At 41.2% G+C, this 23,690-nt stretch overlaps 3 protein-coding genes across 7 annotated transcripts in view; 1 reads left to right on the top strand and 2 right to left on the bottom strand.

The window, feature by feature from the left end:
• Positions 1 to 3,211, bottom strand: part of zdhhc8b (zDHHC palmitoyltransferase 8b) — a 68,582-nt gene extending 65,371 nt beyond the window's left edge. The window contains exon 1 of the mRNA XM_003445560.5: positions 2,899 to 3,211. Within this exon, the coding sequence (XP_003445608.1) occupies positions 2,899 to 3,002 (104 nt within the window). The 5' untranslated portion in view covers positions 3,003 to 3,211. The remainder of the gene's footprint in view (positions 1 to 2,898) is intronic.
• A 696-nt stretch (positions 3,212 to 3,907) lies between these two features.
• Positions 3,908 to 8,113, top strand: pgam5 (PGAM family member 5, serine/threonine protein phosphatase, mitochondrial). 2 transcript variants are annotated; one of them, XM_003445561.4, is made up of 6 exons: positions 3,908 to 4,415; positions 4,824 to 4,996; positions 5,181 to 5,306; positions 5,420 to 5,508; positions 6,080 to 6,213; positions 7,653 to 8,113. In XM_003445561.4, exons 1-6 carry the CDS (start codon positions 4,186 to 4,188, stop codon positions 7,801 to 7,803), a joined length of 903 nt encoding a protein of 300 aa, XP_003445609.1. In that variant the 5' UTR covers positions 3,908 to 4,185; the 3' UTR covers positions 7,804 to 8,113. The 2 variants fall into 2 exon arrangements, with proteins under 2 accessions (XP_003445609.1, XP_005473100.1); XM_005473043.3 differs by having other exon boundaries at positions 3,909 to 4,415; positions 6,083 to 6,213.
• Positions 8,114 to 8,339: 226 nt separating this feature from the next.
• Positions 8,340 to 23,587, bottom strand: ankle2 (ankyrin repeat and LEM domain containing 2). 4 transcript variants are annotated; one of them, XM_019365524.2, is made up of 13 exons: positions 23,446 to 23,587; positions 21,024 to 21,527; positions 18,607 to 18,798; positions 18,031 to 18,215; positions 17,276 to 17,464; positions 17,048 to 17,170; positions 16,608 to 16,671; positions 15,805 to 15,980; positions 15,590 to 15,696; positions 14,187 to 14,377; positions 13,072 to 13,930; positions 12,688 to 12,819; positions 8,340 to 10,068 (listed from the first exon to the last, which is right to left on the bottom strand). In XM_019365524.2, the coding sequence occupies exons 2-13, from the start codon at positions 21,514 to 21,516 to the stop codon at positions 9,864 to 9,866; spliced, it is 2,916 nt and encodes a 971-aa protein (XP_019221069.1). In that variant the 5' UTR covers positions 21,517 to 21,527; positions 23,446 to 23,587; the 3' UTR covers positions 8,340 to 9,863. The 4 variants fall into 4 exon arrangements, with proteins under 4 accessions (XP_019221069.1, XP_019221070.1, XP_019221071.1 ...); XM_019365525.2 differs by having other exon boundaries at positions 23,437 to 23,549; XM_019365526.2 differs by lacking the exon at positions 23,446 to 23,587 and adding an exon at positions 22,323 to 22,470.
• Positions 23,588 to 23,690: the final 103 nt, after the last annotated feature.

Below are 23,690 nucleotides of genomic sequence, written 5' to 3'. Positions count from 1 at the left end.
GGAAGTCGGAGCAACCCCACCAACCCTTGGATTGTAGAAAAACTGTAGAACTTTTACTCTGTCCTGCTACTGTTGTGGATTTGTGACTTCCACAAAGATAAGCCGCACAGACCAGGCTCTATCCATGAACGTGCTGCAGTAGTGTTCTTTTTTTTCCTCCTTCTAGCCCTTTCTAGACCCTCTATTGACTAATCTGCACTCTCTTAGCCACCATGTCAAAAATACCCTTAAAAATCTTCACAAGCACCTCTTAATGAAACACAAATGCAAGCATTCAGCAGGTAGAGAATGAAGTTGGATTCACTGAAACAATGGTGAAAAGGAGGAAATGTGTGGAATTTGAAGATTAGATTCCTGCCTGGCCTGCTATCGTCTGCAGCTCTGGTCTCAATCCCGGTGATGTTCAGCCTCCAACCGCCACCACTGACCACCTCTCTCATAAATCACCTCCACACTCCAAGCACTGCAGAGCGTAAGCCTTGCCCAGACGATCGACGCCTGTTTTTCAACACATCTCCATGCCTGCTCTAACATGTTAACTATTAGACTTGGAAACTAACAGTCCTATTTCCAGGACATACATATGGTCAAGGTCAGTGATCAGACCATCCTGAAAAAATACTAAAAAGGTACAGCCATACAAAGCTGGGACACATTTAGACACAGTAACAGGACTAAGCACCACAGATTAGGCTGGGATGATGATGATGTGATGGCTAAACCGTGACTAAAAATCCTAATTTATTGGCAGTGTTTTTTGTGATGAGTCGTGGTCATGCTGTGAGGCTATATAAATAATTCTGTACTAACATGTTCTAATTCAGTCTCAGTTGGAAACACAAACTGTCAGGCGTCAGTAAGCCAAACACAGTAACACACCATGGACACCCCAGTTGCCCATATGACACCAAGCGGTGTGCTGGCAGCAGTAAGACCTTTAGCACACTGAAGCCCGGGAATAAAAAAAGATTTGTGTCCCTGGCAATCTGCATCTACATGTGTGCATCAGGGACTGATGTAGTTCTTTAATCTTTAACTCCAGACTACTATAGCTTATGGATGTTTCACTGGCGCGTTTGCAATTTGGAGTCCGGTAAATATGCATTAGATAAAAACTGGAAGCGTGTCTTTGCACAAGGCTAGACTGAATTCAAAATAATGAAATAATGGACTCTGCGTGTGTCTGAGAATGAGGAGGCATGGCCTAGTTTGGACGTATCCCGCTCCCCAGGGGGGTTCCATTATACACAAGTCAATTCTTAGGGCCTTTTCCTGGCAAATGAAGGTGAAATAAAGTAAAGCCTAATCCTCACTCTTCAACCATTTGCTAGGGGTAAACCTTAAAGTATAGACTGACATGAACACCAGCAAAAGACGGACTAATAATGCTCTTAAAAGATCTGTTGGAGGGGGACATTCTGATTTCTCCTTGGAGATCTCATATGAAATCACAAAACACTGACTCTGTTTCAAGACTTGTAAATCAGACCATTTGTTTATGCAAAGCCCCAGACAGTACACCAGGCAGAGTTGGGATTTTTAATGACACAGCCCACAAACACCATATGTTTCCTTTAGTCTCAGCCAATGACCTGACAGCGAGAGAGAGAGAGAGAGAGTGCAAAAACCACTCAGGGTGCAGATAAAGCATGTACTGTCCAGGTGGAGACAAGCAATTCACACTGCGAAGACCAAAAAAAAAAAAAAAGAAAAAAGAAGAAGAAGCCTGCATCCTGTGCAGTTTTAATGTGAAAAGGCTACATTTGTATGTCTAAACTGAAATCAGTTCCAATGCTGCTGAATGAATCATCTCTACAGCCAGCATGTCTCCTATTGGCAGCTGTGACATACAGCAAAACCTCCCTCCGCTGAAGGGTGAGGAATCCCATTCAGCAGTTTTTTACTCTTTAGCAGACCATCCAAGATGGAAGGTGGGCAAGCTATCCCTCTATAGGTCAGAGGTCCCCAAAATGAATTTCAAACCCACCCCCTCGGGGTATTTTCCAGATGTGAGATGGAGCGTGATGCTGATTCCAATGATAATCCATTCGCCTGAGGCTTACCACTTGAGGGGGAATGAATGAGGGAGGGATTGTGATTCAGAGGCACAGCACTCTCCCTGCTCTTATCTCAGCTTCTTACAGCATCAGTTTTGACTTCCAGATGTAGGGAGTATGGGACCTTCCTTTTCCAGGGTGGGGTGATCATTAACAGACAAGGTGATAATGTAGCAGATGAACCACTGTCACCTTCCATGAAACCATGGAAAAATTCTGGAAAACTGATTTTACTGTGCCTTATTTTTTAGACCTGTAGGCCCTGATCAGAGGCAGCCCATACCTCCAATTTCTCCTAAAGGAAAACCTGTGTGAGTGTGTATGCAGGACGCATTAACGGTAGATGTAACGAGCCCCACTGCTGCATGGCTACACTTTCTTTTCTGTGCCTCTTAACAAATCACTGTTTTTACCGCTGCTCCACTGCAACCATTAAAAAAAATGCATCAATAACTGCCTCTGGCTTTTCTTTAAAGGGAAGTGTTTGCGGCCTAAACCGCGGTCTCCTCCACGATCATTAGCCCTGTTAAACTTGCAAGGCTCATTGGAAGTTTGCCTTGCAGGTATCACCTCTGAATGGCGTGTCCGAGGTTGCACAGAGAGCTGCTTTTTTTCATTGCATCTCAGCACCGGGGTAGGGGATTGTCTTTATAAAACCCACTTATCCCACCTATGTGACTCTATCCACCCGTGCAAACTTCCAGCCCCTATCCACCCTGTGTCTGTGTCAATCTGAGGGAAGCGCACAGTTTGTAAAAGGAAAGAAAGAGAGAAAGAAATAACGAAAGAAAATCCCTGCACACACCGAATGAGATCAAGAGGAAGCAATGTGCAAACTTACGTGAAGACGAAAAATAAAGTGGTCGATCCCACCAGGAGTGTGGCAGCAGTGGACACTGGGATGTATTTGGTGGGTTTAAATCTCTTTCCAACGCTGTTGGGCATTCTGTAATTTCCACATTCCTTAATTATTTATTCCGATTGGAGTCGCATGTAGAGAAGAAGAAAAGGGAGATCCAGTGTGGTGTGTGAATGTGCCTCTCTATGGCTGTGGAAGGTACAAGCAGTCCGTGCTCGCTATCGCTGAAGCTGCACAGATCCTGAGACAGAGGCAGTAATACACAGAGCCCTGTGAAAGCCTGGAAATCCCACCCTTACAATCCAGCCCACTGCTGAGGTCACTGAACCGCTCGAAAAGGTGGAGCCTCGGTGCAAACCCGGCAAGTGTCTTAATCAGAACCAATTGTAAGGAAAGATATTTGCGCAAATTCTTTCTCATAATTTTTTTCACCCACGAGATTTCGCTTATACGCAGAAAAATCCGCTTTCCTCGAAAACACTCATCCGTCACCTCAACAATTTGCTGTATCTTTCATTAATTTAATGCAAAACCGTGTGTTAAAGTTTGGGAAGAGGACGCTGCTTAGCTGCACGGTGCAGGTAGCTCTCACCCGTATGTGCAACAGTCGTGTGTAGCACGCCTATTTCTTAAATGTTTAAATACTGCTCCGCTTAGCTCCGAGCATGCACACAACACCCAGCAGTCAGAACTGATTTGTCCAACGACTCAGCTTCCACTCTTAACTTCAGCATCCTTATTATTTTTCCCTCAGCACTGACGATAGGCAGGAGCGAGCTCTTGTAAGGGAGGATTTTATGTGCGGATTTGAGCGGCTCCTACGATGATTTTATAGTGAAATGGTGCAGAATGAATGGAGTTGACAGAGCCTCTTCATTCAACGGAGCACAAAATGCCCAAGCTGTGGACCTTACTGTGAAGTTAGGGAGCTGTGCGCCCTCACGCGACAAAATTCCATATTTCAAGCGGGAGAGCGAAGGCTGACTGTTTTGGCTCATGCGGGACACCGTAAAGTTTGGAGGAAACTGATTAGTCTGCTTTCGCTTGTATCGACTGTATTTTTAGTATCCGTCCAACAGCCGGAGCTCAGCAGGTAGTTGCGCATAGAAAACATATTGGATATTTTTTCTGTTTCTTGCTGTAAAGTTGAAATTAGAAGTCAAAGACCCATTTAACAACAGCAGAGGCGGGGGTGCACTTTGTTAATAGCGCGACTGTTAAGCTCAGCTAATTAGCTAGCATTAGTTTCCTTGTTCGGTGGCTTACGGGATGTCATACAGGAAAACTTTGAAACTTATTTGCGGCTTCGCTGGAGGCTCAGCCGTCTTGGTTTTCGCCGCCGCAGCTGCCGACTCCCGCGGGTACTTTGGAGAGCAGGGCGGAGAGAGGGTCAGTCGGTGGTCGAGATTCGCCGTCCTTCAAGCTGCCCAGCCGGCGTGGACCCCTGCCAGCCACACGCCAACCCCGACCGGACACGCCTGGGACTTCAACTGGGACAAGTAAGTACATGTGTTGTGCCGTGACCCGCTGTTTGTTCTGACGTGGCTACCACCGTTATATTTCATCATTTTTTCTCCCTTTACGTCTGTATTGAACGTCATACCAAGCGGGGCCAAGCTGCTATGTAACGGACTAAAGCAGGCATCACCATAACTTGGCAGTCTAGGTGTTTCCCGAATGAAAAACATGACCATAATGACTTATGACGCCATTAAAGTCATCGTGCATTGCCGATGGCCAAAAAAGTGTTGGTTTTTTAACTCTTTAAAAGTCGGTCAGGCGTAGGGATTATTCCCAAGCAGATTTAAAGTCAGTTAAATTGACCCACTTTTCCAGCCCTCACCTTAACCACGTGAGACAGTAAGCCACTTCTAATCTCAAAATCACTACGTTTGAACTTTGACCAGGAGAGATCCATCTGCTCTGATCAACGGGAAAAAGAAGGAGAGTGCGACCGAAGACCCCAGCTCTGAGCAGAACAACAGCAAACCGAAAGCTACACGCAACATCCTCCTCATCAGACACTCCCAGTACAACTTGAGCGGGAATAGTGACAAGGAGAAGATCCTCACTCCTTTAGGTTAGTGTTTATTATTTTTATCCACAGGAAACTTAATAGGCAGCCTGCATGCAAAGTAATCCTGGGAGGTAGCCTTGGTGAGTGCTGGGGCTGTCTGTTTGTTTTGCTCATACCCCCCAACCCCCAGATTTTCCTTGTTTCTGACAGAGCATTGTTGGAATGATCAGTGTCTCTCCATCCGCAGGCCGTGAACAGGCCGAGCTGACCGGCCAAAGGTTGGCTGCACTTGGATTGAAGTATGATGTGTTAATCCACTCCAGCATGACCAGGGCCACGGAGACAGCAAACATAATCAGTAAATACCTCCCAGGTAAATGGAAAAGGCAACACAGCCAACCACATAGACTCAAGTTTGGTAGATTCTGAAACTATTTAATTTAAAAGTTCTAAACTTGAAGTTTTCTTATGTCCCCGTGGGTCCAGGAGTGGAGTTGGTGAGATGTGACTTGCTGCGAGAAGGTGCGCCTATTGAACCGGTTCCACCCGTCACTCACTGGAAGCCTGACGCTGTGGTGAGAGAAGCTACAGTCCATTCCATCTCTGGAGTGGGCTGTAGGTTTGATATTCTTTTTTTTCCCCCGGATTTGATGATACCTAAGGTAACTTTGTTGCCCACATGTCTGTGCAGTTGTCCTGTCAGGTGCTTGTTGAGGCTTACGGGTGGGAAAGTCAACCAATACATCAGTGCACTGGCATAGGAATGAATCATGAGAAGAGTTAATTTCCAAAATATTGGAAATGAGGAGTCTTGAAGCTGTTCAGTCTGGTTTTGTATCATTTTGTATATATTCACATGCTTTAAACCAGCTGGTAACTGTTGACAAAGGAACAATCCTATAAAGATGGATTATTAATGTAAAAGTAAAGGTAAACTATTACATTTCTTTAGAGACTGAAGTGCTGCTGCAGCAGTTTCATGTATTGATCTAGCGTTTGTTACATCTGCCACATAGTGGGCTTCTTTTTGGAATGAAACTCTTCATGTATTCCTACAATGCACACATGCATTGACTCTGCTTTGGGGTTCATACAGAACCCTTTTATGTGACAAAGGTGGCTTTCAACCTTTCTACTGTCCTCCAGCAGTACCACGAAGATGGAGCTCGCATTGAGGCAGCCTTCCGCCGCTACATCCACCGGGCTGACCCCAAACAGAAGGAGGACAGCTATGAGATCATCGTGTGTCATGCCAATGTCATCCGTTATTTTGTCTGCAGGTTTGTGCTGTCGCTGCTCAGCTGAGGCCAGACTTGTTGCTCTTTGCTTCGCTAATCAATGTATTCAAGCCATTTCACATAGGATTTCTAATTTGTGCTTCACTCGTGCCATTGTGCTCTCATTAAAACCTCTTTCTTTTCTTTTTCTTTTCTTTTTGCTCAAAGTTAGATTATTTTATAAATGCACTGTTGGTGATATAGTAATTGATTTTGTTAAGTTTGGAAATCAGGGAAAATATCAACCAAAAATCCAGAAAAAAAGTTATAAAAAAAGTTATAAATTCATTTGCATGTCATTGAATAAAATAAGTATTTGATCCTCTGCAAACAAGAAGGAAACATTATGCTTTTGTGCTGTTTTTCTGCTAAGGATACAGGAAGATTTCACTGCGTTGAGGGGCAAATAGACGGGGCCTTGTACTATAAAATTTTGGATGACGGTGTTCTTCCCTCAGTCGGAATATTGAAGATGGGTTGTGAATCAGTCTTCCAGCGTAACGATGCTCCAAAACATACCGGCATAGCAACAAAGAAGCACTCGCTACTGACCAGTCAATCAGTGGCATGTAGTCTGACGTTACATTTTAGTACCTGCTCGGATCACTTGAAATCCCGGCCAAGCAGGTACTATGACCTAATTGAAAACCGCGGCGAGTCGATCCGAGTAGGTACTAATGGAAAAGGGGCTATACAGATTATGGAGTGGACTAGCCAGTCTCCCGATCTCAGCACTGTAGAAAATCTGAGCTGAAGCTTTGAGTTGCCAAGCAGCAGCCAAGAAACATAAAGCATTTACAAAGTTTCTGTAAAGAGTTGTGGAACAAGATCCCTCCTTTTTCTGTATTCTTTGTTTATATTCTTCATGAAAAAGTAAATTATCATAAAAGTTATAGACTTTTTCTCTTTTTTTTTAATTGGAAGTGAGCAGACTTTCAAATTTAGCAACGAATCCAATAATTATTCCCCACCACTGTATAAGATATTGCCCATGCTGACATGATACTGAGATTACACAATACTCAATACACTGCGAGACATTTTACCCCTGAGATTTTCTTCTTCACTGGAAATTGGTTAACATTTGCTTAGTTAACCCTCACTTATCTGATAAGCTCCACTGCAATAACTGTGGACCTCTGTTAAGGTGGGGGAATCTGTTAGGGTGAAGAGATTTGGCGCCAGTGTATTGATGATGTTACAAGAGGAGGCTTTGTGGTATATTGATGTATTGATATTCTGTCCCAGTCCTAAAGTCACTGACTGAAGAACACTTTCCTATTCCCTTAGATCTGTTTGACTGAGCTTCAGTTTATCCTCTGAATAACTTTGACAAAAAGTAGTTCAAAAATCAAGATATTAGTTAAGTCCAATGTGTAAAAAAAAAAAAAAAAAAAAAAAAGTAGACATTGGTAACACTTATCGTATTCTTTATTCCTCAGGGCTCTTCAGTTTCCTCCAGAGGGCTGGTTACGCATGGGTTTGAATAATGGCAGCATCACATGGCTTACCATCCGCCCCAGCGGTAGGGTGGCCCTCAGGACTCTTGGAGATGCAGGATTTATGCCCGCGGACAAACTAACACGGACCTGATAGGCTGACCCATGACATGTTTCTCCTTAAGTGTCTTCAAAAAATTATGGTGTTGTTTTGTAATTGAACTCTGATGTTATCAGAGACTTTGTGGTGGTGGTGTTATTACTTCAGTGCCATAGGATGCCAGCAGAAGTGAATAACAGCTGCATAGCAACTCCTCCTGAATGTAATGAAGAATGTTTACACAAGTGACTGAGTTTTTTCAAACCAAAAAAAAATCTATTTGTAAAGCTGTACATGCTATTAGGTTAACATTTCAGGATTATGTTGTGGTGCCATTGTAGTGAATAAAATCATGAATGCACAACTTGTCACATTTCTTATTTTACTGATAACACAGCCAGTGAAATAAGTGGATACATTAACAGTAAATTAAGAGTGAGGGTTTTTTTTTTTTATTGATTAATTGAAAGCAAATGAGGTCTAGACATACAGAAAGAGAATTCACCATGAAAGTTAAGTTTTAATAAAGCACAGAATGCTAAAAGCACAAGAAGCATGTGAAGTTCTTTTTAAGGTACATTTTTGCAAAGTTCCACATTCAGAAACCAGAATTAGATCTGTTGTCATCTGAGAACACGAGGATGACGACACAATCTTCGCACTGAAGTAGTTTGTGCTCTCGGATAAAGGTATAGTTCACAAAAAAAAAAAAAAATACATTCTTTAAATGCGAGTGGCCATCTGAATATTCAGGATAATTGGCTTTTTAGTCCTAGACACAGCTGATAAGCCCTCACCCAGCAGTGATGTTATCCCTACAATACAGACTGGATACAGCAGGTTTTTAGAGGACTGCAAGAACTTGCCATTATTTACACAAGTTTACTTGAAGTCAGTTTTACCACCTGAGGGATTACTGAAATTTTGGGCCTCAAAGCTCTACTTAGCACTTTGTTAAAATCAAATTCTATCATGAGGGTAGCATGTTCTGGTAATCAACTTCAAACTTTAAGCAGCTTTCAACTAATCTGTATTCTCTGTATCATAAGGCAGTTTCATTAACAAGACAGTTGTAACAGGCCATAGAAACCCTTTAAATCTGGTTTATTTGCTATCAACTTACTTTGAGTCTTTCTCGCCCCCTAGTGGTTAAAAATCACTTCACACAGCTTTAAAGTGATCTCAACACTAGGCACTAGCCAAATCTGAAATAATACTATACTGATGGGTGTGTTTTGTCATTCATACATTGTAGGAGATGTTTGTCCATAAAAGATACTCCAGAAAGAAAGAAAGAAAAAAATTGCACAGTCTCTAAGGTCGCCAACAGCGACAGAAAGAAAAAGTCCAGATATGTCCAGGAACTACCGAGAAAAGATGGAAAATGTATGAATTTATTGAAGGACAAAATAAAAACATGGAAGATCTCAGTTTCTTTATTCTCCATACATTTCATGTATGAGCTAGAGGAAATGTGTCCAAACTGACAGAGAGCTGGTCCATCACTTCAGAAAATTAAGGCAATTCCTGAACTGAGGAAAAAAACATAGGAAATGGCAGTCGGTTTTAACACCATTAATAAAAACATTTAAATTTTGTGCTACTGACCAACATACAAAAAATAATTTTTAAAATATTGACATTTTAATTTTTTTTTAAGAACATCTTCAGTGACAATCCTTTTTAGGATCCCTCACTAAAGTTTTAGTGATCAACTAACTTTGGGGGGTGTGGCTTGTGTTCACAATATTCATAAAAGTTGAGTCAGGCTATGATACAGGTGCTTCACACTTGCCACAAATAACGTTACCATCAATTCAACATGGTCCACACCCATACAGTACATAAATGATCAAGGTTTGTTTTTGTTTTTTTACCTTTTAAAGTCTGGAGTTGACATCACAACCTAACTGTGATGAGAATTCCTGTGTTACATAGGAGTCGTACCATACATTATTAATACAAATCTTCCAGACATTTTGTGCATATTTCTGTTAGGTTTGTGGTTTCTGAGCTCTGGTGTAGCCAGCTCTGTACAGCTGGATTTGGGTGTGTGAGGGAAGGCAGGGCTTGGAGGGGGTATGGCTGCATTGTAGCGCAGGAGGTGGGTGCAGTTAAACTGACGGCTCGTTCAAGTGCTTGAGGCGCTGAATGTAGCTAACGTTGGCAGGGCTGTACCGGCTGGGGCTGAAGTCCGGCGAGGCAGCGTGCCGAGCAGGGCTGAAGCGGCCGGTGGGAGACATCAGGCAGCTGATAGGAGAGCCGGGAGTCTGATGCTGCATCCTGAGTCGTGGTTTTACCACTGCAGGGCTAGGCCAGCTACACAATACAGATCAACAAAATAATCAGTGTTTGCATTTAGAATAAATTTAATGGTAAATATAAAGCATATTATTTAGGAGACTGACCTGAGACTACCCTGAGTAGGTGCATGTTTAATAGTTGCCTTTATCTCTGCACCCTGGATTTAAAGAGGTGTATTTGGACTCTTGATTTTGAGTTAACAAATGATTTAAAGGGCAAAGAGCACATTCTTTCAAGGCTCATTCATTCAAGTGATTGAGCCTTGTTCAAATTAATAGAAAACACCAGTTCATTTACATGCCAGAATCTGTAAGATCTGAATGTACAGTAGTTTAAATGTCAGTCTTGTAGATTTCAGTACTGATTTCTCTTTTTTCCGCCAATGTTTCTGTGGATGCCCTCTGTCATGATGTAAATATGTGGGGCTGCTGTAGCACTTCTTTTTCTAAAAATAACAGCTTCTAAGCTATGTGCAGAGCCAGTTTTTAAGCTTAAACAGTAATGAAAAGCAAGATAATAAAAGCAAATGCAAGGGATGAGAATTGATAAGAATTTAGCATTGATTTGATTTCTTATCAGTTCTCTATCGATTCTCCTTGGCTACATTTTGAGAGTCACCGCTAAGCCGCATATCAAAGACATAACATTTGTGCAAATTAACCGCATTCTGTGTGGTCAAATGTTTGTGCATGTTGGAGGCAGTTCCCCTCTTTGTTGTGATCAGTGTTGGGGTTGTTACTCAAAAAAATGTGCGTTACACATATTATACAGAACTGGTTCTCAGTTCCCATTTCTAGCAACTACAGCACTAAACTGACCTTTAGTGCTGATTAAAGACATGAAAAAGCTCTGCAGCCACTGAATAAGCTGATAGAGGGCACATATTCATTAATTTTGCATAAGACACTGTTTCAATTAAATGCACTGGCACAAGTGATGACAGCAAATTTTCTGTAAACTGCTGACCTGAATGAAATCATTTTCATAATGAAAATGTGTTTCACTTCTCACTACAACAGTTTGTCAGGTCACACAATGGCCCAATATCCCAGGGCCATTTAAAAACAAACCCCCTCCCCCCAAAAACTGTCGGGCACGTTGATTGGTCAGATCCTACCCTGTTTGTGTTTCAACCAATAACAGTTGTGACTTTGAATGAAACATAGTTGGCTGAATTGAAAACGTTTCCCAAATAAACGATTTTTGTTGCCATAGTAGTGGGGGGGGAGCCTACCTCAGACAGATGCCTGAGAACTGTAAAATAGAGACCAAAGCTCAGCTGTGTCTCATTCTGGGTACATTTACTTTGGTTGAGCAGCAGCCTCTCATCTTCCTGGTTAAGTTACCTGCAGACTGGAAGCAGCTTTAAGCTGGGCAGACACTGTGCGATTTTTTCAGTCGCACAATTCAGCTCCTGCTCAAACTGTACGATTGACTTTTGATTGAAGTTCATAGGTCACGATGCAGGGTCTCACACTATACGGCCCGATGCTCTGATGCAACCTGAGTGCTCACACTGTGCGTCCATAAAAATGAAGGTTATAACAGAAATTCTGTCGCTCGCTCTGCCTCTCTGTCTCTCACTCTCACTCACACAGACACGCACACCACCACCATCAACTTTGCTAAAAACATTGATCAGGCAGCTGTGATTGAGCAGCAATGTAAATCCAACTATTTTCACGGTTGTTGTGGTCGTGATAATTTTGTGAGGCCACATCGAAAAGGCTCGGATGAGCTTTCCAAAGTTCTACAAGTGCCTCCATCGCTTGTGTCCAGATCACACGCTGCACTGCTGTGCTACTCCGTCTTTTTCACCGACGTTTATGTGTTTGCGCGTGTGCAGTGTGAGCGGCTGCGGTGACACCCTCACGACGGTCGTGAGGATTTCAAACAGGTTTGAAATCCTCCCGACCAAGCGATTGACGATCGGGAGCTGGTCGTGAGGTGTTAATCGCTTCTCGTTACCCCACGTATACTACACAATGCACGACGCACAATGGAGGTCAAAATCGGGCCGATCACCAAAACGGTCGCACGACTGAAAAATCGGCTCAAAATGGGCCAAAAATCGCACAGTGTAAGCCCAGCATTACATATTTCTCAAATGAAATTAATTCTGGAGATGAACCTTCCCTACACAGCAAATCTTCAGTATTATCATCATCATTGTAGTCTGGTACTGAAACTTTTGAAGCCAGCAGGATCACACCCACACGTGAAATAAGCATACGAATAACTATGAACCAACTATGAACCAGGGTTTGCAGGAAATTTAACTAGGTATAATGCTAACTGTAAGACAGAGGAAAACAATGGAGCTGTGCTGGCCTAGCTGCATCTCTGCACACTGTGGAAAAAAAAAAAAAAAGAGGGAAAAAAACAAAAGGGCATACTTCCCAGCCAACACAAGCAAGAAAGCACCAATTCACAGTCTATGTAGATTAGCCAAGCAGGACCTAGCCTACTGTAATCCATGATTAATGGACATAAGTTGACAGACAGCAGCAGAACAGATAAAATTATGTTAACTGTTGACATTCACCTGGTTCATTATTCTTTTTAAGTCTGCCTACAACTCCCATCAAACACACACACAGCCTGTAAAACAGAGGTTAGTACAAGCTTACTAACCTCTGCATATCTGAGGCAGAGTATGACTTCACTGTGCTCTTCCACTTATGAATACTCGGATACTTCTGAGGATCGATGTCTGTGCTCTCTATTGCTGACAGGACCGCTCTGTCCAGTTTAGTTGGAGAATCACTGTAAAAAAGACAGATGATTAATCAGCTTCACTTCAGCTCAGTTGGGGATCATCAGACTACTCCTAATTTGTATATATATATATATATATATATATATATATATATATATATATATATATATATATATATATATATATATATATATATATACATATACATATATATATATATATATATATATATACATATATATATATACATTTGTCTGCTATAAACTGAATCCTCTGCAGTGAAAGCAAGTGTGACTCACCCATCAATAAAAAGTCCTCTTCTGACATGTGGTGGGGTCCTGGGTAAAAACTCATGGGAGTTCTCTAAGGACTTATAAGAGGACCCAGAGGATCCTGAGCTGCTTAAGTCCCTGCCCCCATGGTCCCACGACTTGGACCTAGCGCAGAAATTGCGCAACCCTGACACTGACCCCCTAGTCCTACCCAGCATCTCCAGACTCTCCTCTGCTTCAAAGTACTCCTCTGAGCTGCCACTGCTGTGCCTCTCTTCTTTACCTACTCCCTCTGTTCTCCAGCCTGGCCCATCCACAGTCTCACCATCTTGACCGCTGTGACTGAGAGACAGGAGGTTCAGCCCAGAGCTCAGGTCTGTGGCTGAGGAGGAGTTGTAGTCCCGAGCCTCCCTATGACGGTTCCCACCACTGCTCCTTCTCTCTCTGCAGCTGGTGGGACTGTCTGGTGGCTCCTGCAGAGACATGCGCTCAAACTCCACCATGAGATTGGAAATAGGCGACAGCATGCAGGAAGAGGATGGGGAGGTGCGTGGGGACACCTTGTCTCCATTGTGAGTCCTATCTCTGGAGGAGGAGCACACCCCGTTTTTACAGACTACACCAGGCGACAGGAGGCCGTCGTTGCAGCAGCACAGCAGGTCCTGCTCGGCAGCCGTCTCGATCAGGTCGGCCCCGTGGTGATGTAGTGCGATGTGGAACTCGCGGCCACCCACAGCTCCTTTCAGGACGTCCTTGGATGCAGCACAGGAGGTGATGCTGGTGAGTGCTGCGTTCTGCCGGTTCTTCATCTCCTCAAGGCTGATATCATCACCCTCGTCCAGGAAGGCACCAACAGAAATAGAGTTGCAGAACTTTTTGGGCTTGCCTGCAATTAGCAAAGAATGAGTAACAAAAACGTGTAAACTAAAGAGTGGTGCACTTTGCTAAATCTTTAGGGCAAAAAATTGAGCTATGAAACTTTGCAAAGTCCATTTAATATAACAAGAGGCTATACTTGAGAAACACACTGATTACGCTACATCACTAAAATTAACACATTAAATCAGAATGTGATCAGAAATATGCACAGTCCACATTCCATTTCAGCAACCCATACTTCTCAAATATAAAGCACTTTGTACCTGGAGAGGGGGTTTTAAACCTGTTGCTGGTTTCATTCTCGCCGGCCCCCTCATGAGTCCGTGAACTGAAATCCTTCTTGCTCAGGTAATCTTCCAGCTTGCGGAGCCCCTCACCAGATGACAGATCCACAAAACTATCCAGGAAGTCCCAATATTCAGCCCAGGGGTGTCCCATCTCATGAGCTAGGTCTCTGTAGGTAAGACGTAGATTTAGGTTAAATAACAAAGATATTTGTTTATTTATTGGTGTCCCCATGATTGTGGCTAATGTTGAAGCTGATCTGCGTGGGTTAAAAGGATGCATAAACAAAATTAACCCATCACATTAATTTCTATTTCTATTTCTACTGTTGGACTTTAAAATAGAAGCTGTGCATGTTTCCAAAAAACACAAAACTAGTCCTCATTTATCTTAAACTGGACTTTGATTCAGTCACTCAGGTCATCCGCTCTCTAAAATGAGCTTCCCCTTACCTTTAAGCCAGATTTGTTATGATTTTCCCTTACAAATTAATTTGAACAGCAGGTGGACTTTGTTGCTCACAGCCAGATCTATTCAATTCAGTTTTTAAATACATATATATACACATATATATATATATATATCTATATATATATATATATAGATATATATGTGTGTGTATATATAGATATATATGTGTGTGTGTATATATATATATATATATATATATATATATATATATATATATATATCTCGCACCAAATCACAATAACAGTCACCTCAAGGTGCTTTATATTGAAACATAAATACCTTGCAATAATAGTAAGTAAACCTCATCAATCAGATGACCTATGAGCAAGCACATGGCAACAGTGGGAAGGGGAAAACTCCCTTTTAATAAACCTGAAATTATCATAATAAGGATATCTTGTCCAATATTTTAGAGAGCCAAGAGGCAGGGGGAAAGACCCCCAAACAAACCCAGACCTCATTAACTAAAACTTTAGCCATGATTATTATGAGTATCCACCATTATAGCAGTAATAATAGTAATAAACTGCTAAATATTATTTTGGTAACTTGAAGAGCAAATTATTACAATTATTGACAGGGAAGGTTAATGCACAAGTCGACCTTCGCATAGCTACATAATGGGCTGTTCTATTCTCAGTGGTATATGGAATACAAAACATTTTAAACATTAAACAAAAACAAAACATAAAAACTGTATAATACTGCTGCATCTGCATGTGGTTTAGCTAATCATCCATAATGAAGTGAAAACTTCCAATATGTATAACTATGTGAAAATTAATTGAAAAGTGCAGAGATGGCATTTAACAACTAACATCTGACATCTGTGCATCACAGCTGACACGGATATTCCAAATACACTAAGAAAGTTACTGAAAGTAAAATAAGACTTAGGTTTTGGACGTACCTGCCAACTCTCTCTGCCCCTCTGTCAGGATCAGACTTAAGTATGTGGTGGTAAAGTTCTGCCCGGTCTCTGGGTGGCGTCTTCCAGAACCGGCGAAAATCATCTGCCTACAGTGGAAGACAATACGTGTTAAAAAAAAAATAAATTATTATGGCCTTCATATACACAGATAAGCAGGGTTTTTTTTATTGTTGTTGGGGGTTTTTTAAACTTGCTTTAGAGGGGCTTAGGGGGCCAGCAAAGGCAGTGACAGCCATCATGGGATCCTTGGGGCTTCTTGTGTGTCGCTGGATTAGCGAGAGACTTTCTGAGGACTCAGGTGACCATGGAGCACCAATGATGGGCTGGGAGGTGTTGTCAGTTGCTCTCAGCAAAGGGATATAGCAACGGTCTGTGAAACAACAGAGACTCAAAGTCAGCATGACAACATGACTCATGACAACATTTACATATTGTCAAAGGTGGAAGCAGTGGGAGTCGAACCTTACGCTGGCAGAGTACGTCAAAACAAAATCTAAGTTTATGTGTTGTCATGTGGCTGCTGCATATGGTGTTGGCAGTGTGCGCATACCAAAATGTATAAGGAAATACAGTATGCAGAACGTCATGCCAAATGCTAGTCTGACGCTGCACACCAGATACCTTCAACTCTCACCAGACTGAACAAAAACTTGTTGTGATTTGCAAAACAAACTTGTTGCAGTTTATTCATGAGTATACCCACTCAGTAACACTAACCCATGCAGTCTCGAGAGCTTGAAAAGAGTAACTGGACTGCTTTAGTTTTGTGAATACGTTTCATGTCTCAAACCTAAAAAAATCCAGGGGTCTTTTTTCAAGCTCACAAGACTATTATGACCGACACTTAACCAATTTACAGCAGCTCAAATTTTACAAATATTAAAAGGACAGATTTTTAAAAAAAACAACAAAAAAACCTAAGATGTCTCATGCTGTGTGTTGAACCAGCCTAAGGAGAACACAAACTCAATTTTTAAGAAATGTGCCAATCCCTTACCCTCCAAGTAGTCACTTATCTTCTGTTTCACTTCTGGACTTTTATTCTTTCTGCTGCATATAAGCTGTGGGAAAGAGGGAAACAAAAAAAAGAAAAGAAATAATGATGCGTGAACAGACATTTATGTACAGCTGTTGCTGGATCAAGTGAGGAAAGAATTTGCTCATCTAAGTTTAGCTTACAATGTTCAGTGAGTGATTGTTGCCAAAGGATTTAAAAAGCAAGCTTAGAGGTCACAGCTTAAAAACCTGTGTGGGCATAACTGTGCCTCCCTGAACAACTACTGCAAGGATTGCACTGAGAGAGACTGTATTTGCTACACAGCACTCATATGAATGCGTACACATTCATGGTCACTTCTGTGGTTTAATCCAGGCTCCGTGTGTGTGCATCTGTGTGTGCTGCTCATTTAAATAATGGTTCAAAATGTAACTACTTACATCCCTAGGCTTCTGGCCATCCTTATTCTCACGGTTCTTATCAATGTCAGGATGCGAGCACAGGACGTTGACCACATCTGGACACCCAAACTTACAGGCAAAGTGGAGCGGTGTTTCAAAGCCCTACAGCAGGGGGAAAAAACAAAATAATCATAATATGAACAGAGCCCAGTAACCTTATTTAAAATGAATCTATTCAGGTTCAGTTGGGAGTGTGAAAGAACTGACAGCTTTATCTGGAGTGTTGAGGTAAAGGTCTACAATGTAGCGGATTCGTTTCTGCAGCATGACTTCCTGGTCATCTGGGTACATGAGGCGCATAAACTCTGGGTTTTCCAAGGTGTCCAATAGCAGCTGAGCAATCCCTGCCTGGTTTTCCTTGGCTGCCACGTGCATTACATTGTACCGGCAGCCCTCCTGAACATAGCAAACCACAGAGGAACAGGTCAGAAATCCTTTTTAATCTCCAGTTAACAGAAATTGCAGCTTTTTTTTTTTCTAAAAATCAGATTCTGACTTTAACTTTGGGATTAATCAGGGATTAACAACATGAAACTGATTTTATTTGAATACCTGCAGCTTAATAAACAAACAGAGTTATTTATAATATACTAGCATCAACTATACACACTTTAAATCCCAATTTTAAAGTACTTTTAAATATAAAACAAACACATGAATTACTTTGATGCATAAATTCCATTTCAGCATACCCAGCAGGTCAATTTTTTTATTTTTTTTTAATCTCAGGAGCTATAAGCTTGACATACACACAGTAACTGGAAGGCTGGTGCTGATATAGTCAAAATATTTATGTATCAACAAATGACAAGTCAGGCCATGCTACTCTATTAATAGCAAAGACTTTCCAGAGTTTGTGGAGGCATCTGTGTGCTATCTTAAGATGCTAAATACCATGCACCTTTCAGTCAGTGTTATAAACAGTCTGAATATACCAAAAAGTATTCACTACATGTTCCCACCTGGACAATAGTGGGATTATCCCCTGAGCCAATGAGATAGCGTGGATTGCCCCAGACCAGTTCGCTGAAGGCCATCTCATCGCCCTTCTCCACAGCTTTCCTTAGTTTGGCCGTCAGGTCCTGGGAGCGTGGGCTCTTAAAACTGTTGGCACGCTCCCGGTTGATGGTATCGACCTCCACGTTGTCTGGGGTGGAAGGGAGGAAGAGACGAAGCTGGTCACTGCAGTGAAGAATTTTTCAGGAGTGCTTTGCACAATGGCTTGGATTCTAGCTCGATCTGTAGTCTTTTTATCCGCTTGTGTCTTTTAACATGTCAGACACATCAACTGTGAAATCTTTGTTTGAACTATGCTGCACCTCTATATTCACACTGTAATAAATACAGCGATCAGCTTAAAGATGCCACTTCACTTAAAAGTGATAACAATTTTGACTGATAACGGTGCACTGCTTTATCAGGGAATAAACTAACACAAGATCAGAAAATAAAAACTAATTCAATTTAATAAAAAATAAACAAAAAAAATACTGTATAGCTCTTTTAGAAGAGAAGCCTAAATCATTTCATGTACTTACCTTTACTAATGGGCAGGCCTGGTTTGACAGGAGATACACAGATTGATTTGTTGGGAGAGGGAAAGTAATCGCAGATCCCCTTAGCAAACTTCTCAGCATCCTCACGGTTGGAAAAGGCTTTAAAACGGGCTCCTTTCATCGTCTTTACAGCTTGAAGGGCATCTTTCTTATCGGTGTATACATGTGCTCCCTCTGCAGAAAAACACAAAAACCATTTTAATTCTTTTATTTGGTACTCCATTTTTTCTTTAATTGTTGTGTTTTACTGTGGCCTAACCGGTGGCTGGGGTTTTTTCCACATTTTTTGCCCTGTCTGTCTTGTCAGCCACGTAAGTGCCACTGCTTCTGCAACTGCAAAAAAAGCCTGCCTTGACTGATTAACATTAACAGCACTGACTTTTATGGAAGCTCAAAGTGAATTTAGATCATTGCCCCAGAGGGGTCAGGCTGTCCTACTGCCTGACTGCTCACCGCCAAAAAACGAAAATGCGTTCATCCACTAAACAAATATCTATTAAGAGGAACTTTGGCAACATGGCACCTGTAGCAGTCATGTTTTTAAAAACAAACAAAACCCACACACACACACATTTATAAAAGTCTGACTATCTTAATTATCTGATTATTATTTGGACAAACCATATTTCTGAGACATTTCTTCTGTTCTTTGCCTTTGAAGTACTTTTTGTAACAACACTGCAAATTTAAATGCTTCAGTCCAATATAAATTGCTTTTATTTGGTGAAGCGCAGACTTTTAGCTTTAACTCAAGTGGTTTAACAATATTATTACACTAACTGTTAGAATTACATGCATTTTAATACTTAGCTCCTCATTTTCAGCAGCTTAAAAGGCTATTTGACAAACACTGTAGAATATCCCATTTCTTTGCCTTGAGAAACTGGGCTTTGGGTGGTTATCCAATTGTGCTGTGAAATGCTGTCAAATCAGTTTTGGAAATTATAACCCTGTACACGTCACAATTCATCCTGCTACTATGAGCAGTCACATAATGCCCATGCCATAATATTTACTGCGCCATATTCAACAGACGAGATCTTTCAGATCATAAATGTTCTCTTTCCTTCTTCATATTTTCCTCTTCCCATTATTCTGGTACATTTTATTTTTGCTTGATGTGTCCAAAGAATCTTTTAGGAGTTTGCGGTCTGTTTTAGAAGCTTTGTAACAGGTCTAATCTGGCTTTCTTCGTCCTGAGTGTAACTGAGTAACTGAGTGTGGTTTGTGCCTTGTTATAAACACTCTGTATTTCAATTCATGAAGACGTCTCTTGATTGTGGACCCTGAAAGTTATGCACCTACCTACTTGAGATTTTTGACTTTGTTGACTTGGTGTGAAATTTCGTAACCCCCCTTTTTTTCAGTCTTTCTTAACATTTGCTTTAGTTGTCTTCTGTGATTTTTCAAGTCATTTGGAGTTGATAAACTGGACAGTGCATCTATTTGTTTTTAAGAACAAACACAATTGTTTATTTGGCCATTTCTTACATTTTTGCGATCAGTCTGATAGGATAGGTTTATTTTGGTTTTCAGCCAAATGATAGCCTCCTTCACTTGCATCAGCATCTGTTTGGATCTCATAGTGACAGCTCCAGTGAAAAGATACCAAATGAAATCAAGTCTATTTGTAATGCATTAACAATGAAACAGACCTCACCTGGACATAAAAATTGCTTTTCAGTCAATTGTTCAATTACCATTGAGTCTCTGACAATAGGGGACCATGTCTAAAAATGCCTGTAATCCGAAACGGTTACTGCAATTCTGTTGTTAGAGCCATTGAATTAAAGCCATTGTGATAATATGCTAGTCATATGAATAATATAGGTTATTACAAGACAATAAATCCAACAATTATTACTCCAAAGTTCACTGTCTTAAAAGGGCAAATATAATGTCACACAGTCTAGGAAACATAAACAGTAATAACTACATTTCTAAAATTAAACCAACAAATGAATGCTGAATAATGCTAACTAGCCATCCAGCAGCTGGGAGCATCTCCACAGCTATTTTCAATAACAGTAAAGACAGGTGAAGGATGGTGAAAAGACAGCAAAGCTGCTCCAAAATAACTTGTACTAGGATAGAAGGTGTCTCTATAGTTCAGATTTTTTTGGGTTTATAAAATGAAACTCATTTTGCTTCATTCCTGCCATCGTCTTACTGGTGGCAGGGCTCACTCAGTTCCTCTGCACAACTTGAAAGGCAAACAGGTGGGGTAAAAACAGTGTGTTGTACCATGTTTTTAAACTGCGTTAAGTAATGCTAAATTGTTTCAAGGTATTGTTTCTACAATTCCCAAAGTCAACAACACTTGGCAAGTAATTCTTGATACCAAAATTAAACATGATATCTAATGGACTCTAAAAAGTAAGAAGCTGAGTTTCTCTTACCATTTCTTGCCAAGACATCCTCCCAAAGTGGACACACTCCATAATAAAGGGTTGGGGACACTTGTGCTGGCTTTGAAGGAGTTTCCACTTTGGACTGCAAGTTACTGCCCTCAGCAGAGCTGTTTGAGTTTGTATTTTCTGATATTTCTTCTTCCTCCGGAGGGTTGAGACCCACACCGTAGCCAAAGTCCAATTCTTCATTGGCAGCCTTTGAGGAGCTGCTGCTTGCTCCAGAGGTTGTGGGCACAACAGCCGAGGTGGCACACAACAGAGATTTGGCATGATCCGCCACAATGTTCAAGGCACCAGCTGAAGAGCTGCTGTCTGTTTCAGTGGTATTGCTCTCTGGTCCAGCCAGGATACGGGCTAATTTCCTCTCATAGGTGGCACGGGTGGTGGGTGTAATGGGTCCACACTTGACGTTTGCCCGGGCAAACTCCTCGGACAGTTCATCGGCACTTAGCCCCCTCAACCTGCTCAGAGCCGCCTCCATGCTTCAGCTCCCTGTAATACAGCACAAACTTCAGCATTTACAAACAGCAGTTATTGATAAACAACTTCCTATACACTATAGTTTTATCATTACTCCTAAAAATAAGTAGTACTTAAACTGAAAGTTGATGGATGTCTAAATCAGGCTTAAACTAGTATGTCAACATTTTCCACTGCATTCCACACGTGTGCAATTAAACAGTCTTAAATTACTGCGTGCACAATAGCTAAATGCCATGCATAATTTTATATACTCCAACAGTCAGTCCAAAGTTTTAAAATGTAACACACTGATACTACCATAACTGACACCCCCCCCCCTTTCAGTAGCAAAAAGATAATTTAACTTTAATAAGCATGAGTATGTGTCTTCAACAGCCTCAATGTTTGTTTTTTTAAAATTAATATGACAGAAAAACACCCGGTGGTACTGATGGACCAGATGCTTATTTTAACCTAGCATATTATGCCTCAACAGAACCACCGAAACCAGTGTTGGACTAGCATCTACTAGCTAGCCTGCTAACCAGCAAGTCAGCTTTAAAAGCCGGGAGTTTGCCTGACAAAGCTAGCACAACAGACGCTGCTCGGAAGATGTAGATGGGGCTGGAATACTGACCAATATAAATCTGCATTAAAGTGAGCGCATAATAACAATATTAGTATGTTCATTCGCACGCTGTCACGCCCAAGTATGTCATTCGAGGTGGGTTTTCAGGCTGTAACGTAATAAATGTGATACGTGTTCGCAGTGATGATGCTGATTAAAAAAAAAACATTTAGTCACAAATGTGTCTCTTTACTTACCAAGGAACATTTTTTATTGAATGTACGGAGAGCTATGGGAAACCGTTTAGTTTTGCACAGATAAACTGTTGGACAGACACAAAGCTGGAGACGGTCTGGAAGAGTCTCATTGTTTACAACACGTTCTGCGCATGTTCAAATTTAAGGGAGGGCGCACGATGCATTTAAGTCTATAGGAAAATTTACAACTAGCTCACTTAAAAGTGACAGCAGCCAATCACAAATCGACGTTTTTAATTTTCCTTTCTCTTAAAATATGCTACTGTTGTGGTTAAAGATCATTTACATGACACCTTACACTGAATGTGACATAGTTTTAAATAACATCACTGCTGAACTCGTTCTACATCACTAGTTTATGGTTTTAAATACTGTATGTTTTTACATTTGTTAATAATAATAATAATAATAATAATAATAATAATAATAATAATACTCAACGTAACATGTCAAATATTTTGTGCATGTTGGTGACAAGACCCTTTATCGGGACATGGCTGCTGGTCTACGGTTAAAAATAAACCGTCCTCATATTTACGTACTTTCTCCTAGCCTTTAATGTAGCATCATGCTGTGCCTTAGTAGACGTGACTAATTCAAGGAAACGATAACCTAGCCTAGCGCCGACTTTTGTAGTTAATAACAGACATACTATTTTACAGTGAATAAGAAAAATACAAAAACAATGAAGAATCTGAAATGTAAAACTAGTATAAAGAAAATGGTAAATATTTTTTGTTAGCACAAAGCCATGTACGCAGGCCAAACTGATCACTTATCGGGTAAACCAAACGCAGGGCATGGCGAAGGCATTCAAATAACTGAAACGATCAACTGCACGAATGATCGTTAAATATGAAAATTAGAAAATTAGATTAGAGTGACATTAGGTATGCGGCTCATTTCAGGAAGCTGAGTTTGTCAGCCATGCTAGCAGTCACTAGCCAGCTGGCAAGCCAAGAAGCTAACCACTCGAGCTACCGGTTAGTGATAATAAAAACTGATACGAACGTTAAACGCACAGTTTTTTCTGGTTTTACATTGCATATAACCATAAACATGTACCCCGGTCAACTGTACGTCAATGATTATTAATATATAATTTTAATTGTACCATTCCCACCTCCTCCTCCTCTCCCCGGCTATTTTGCTAGGTGTCTTCTCACCGCGACGGTTTCAAAATGCACAGAGCGAGGACCCGCTTCTGTCTACAATACTGCCTGAGCAAAAATAACGATTGAAAAGAGAAAATTCAAAGGGGAACCAGGAAACAAAAATACGGGGTAATTTACACAGTTTCGTATTTAACTTATACTTGAATGGGCACACGGTGACAGATGAATAGTGCAATCTTATGATAAATACCAA

The sequence above is a fragment of the Oreochromis niloticus genome, linkage group LG12, assembly GCF_001858045.2.
Source record: "Oreochromis niloticus isolate F11D_XX linkage group LG12, O_niloticus_UMD_NMBU, whole genome shotgun sequence".
In the NCBI taxonomy this organism is placed as follows: Eukaryota; Metazoa; Chordata; class Actinopteri; order Cichliformes; family Cichlidae; genus Oreochromis; species Oreochromis niloticus.
The sequence above is the reverse complement of the archived record's forward strand: the minus strand, read 5'-3'. Positions and strand labels throughout refer to the sequence as shown.

Excerpts from the sequence above, each read along its gene's own strand:
- ankle2 (XM_019365524.2), bottom strand. The coding sequence starts at position 21,516 with ATGGAGGCGGCTCTGAGCAGGTTGAGGGGGCTAAGTGCCGATGAACTG. Across the intron at positions 16,672-17,047 it reads ATGGCCAGAAGCCTAGGGAT|CTTATATGCAGCAGAAAGAA; the intron begins GTAAGTAGTTAC and ends TCTTTCCCACAG. Across the intron at positions 13,931-14,186 it reads GTTTAAAACCCCCTCTCCAG|GCAAGCCCAAAAAGTTCTGC; the intron begins GTACAAAGTGCT and ends TGCTAATTGCAG.
- pgam5 (XM_003445561.4), top strand. The coding sequence starts at position 4,186 with ATGTCATACAGGAAAACTTTGAAACTTATTTGCGGCTTCGCTGGAGGC. Across the intron at positions 4,997-5,180 it reads GAAGATCCTCACTCCTTTAG|GCCGTGAACAGGCCGAGCTG; the intron begins GTTAGTGTTTAT and ends CTCCATCCGCAG. Across the intron at positions 5,307-5,419 it reads AATCAGTAAATACCTCCCAG|GAGTGGAGTTGGTGAGATGT; the intron begins GTAAATGGAAAA and ends CCGTGGGTCCAG.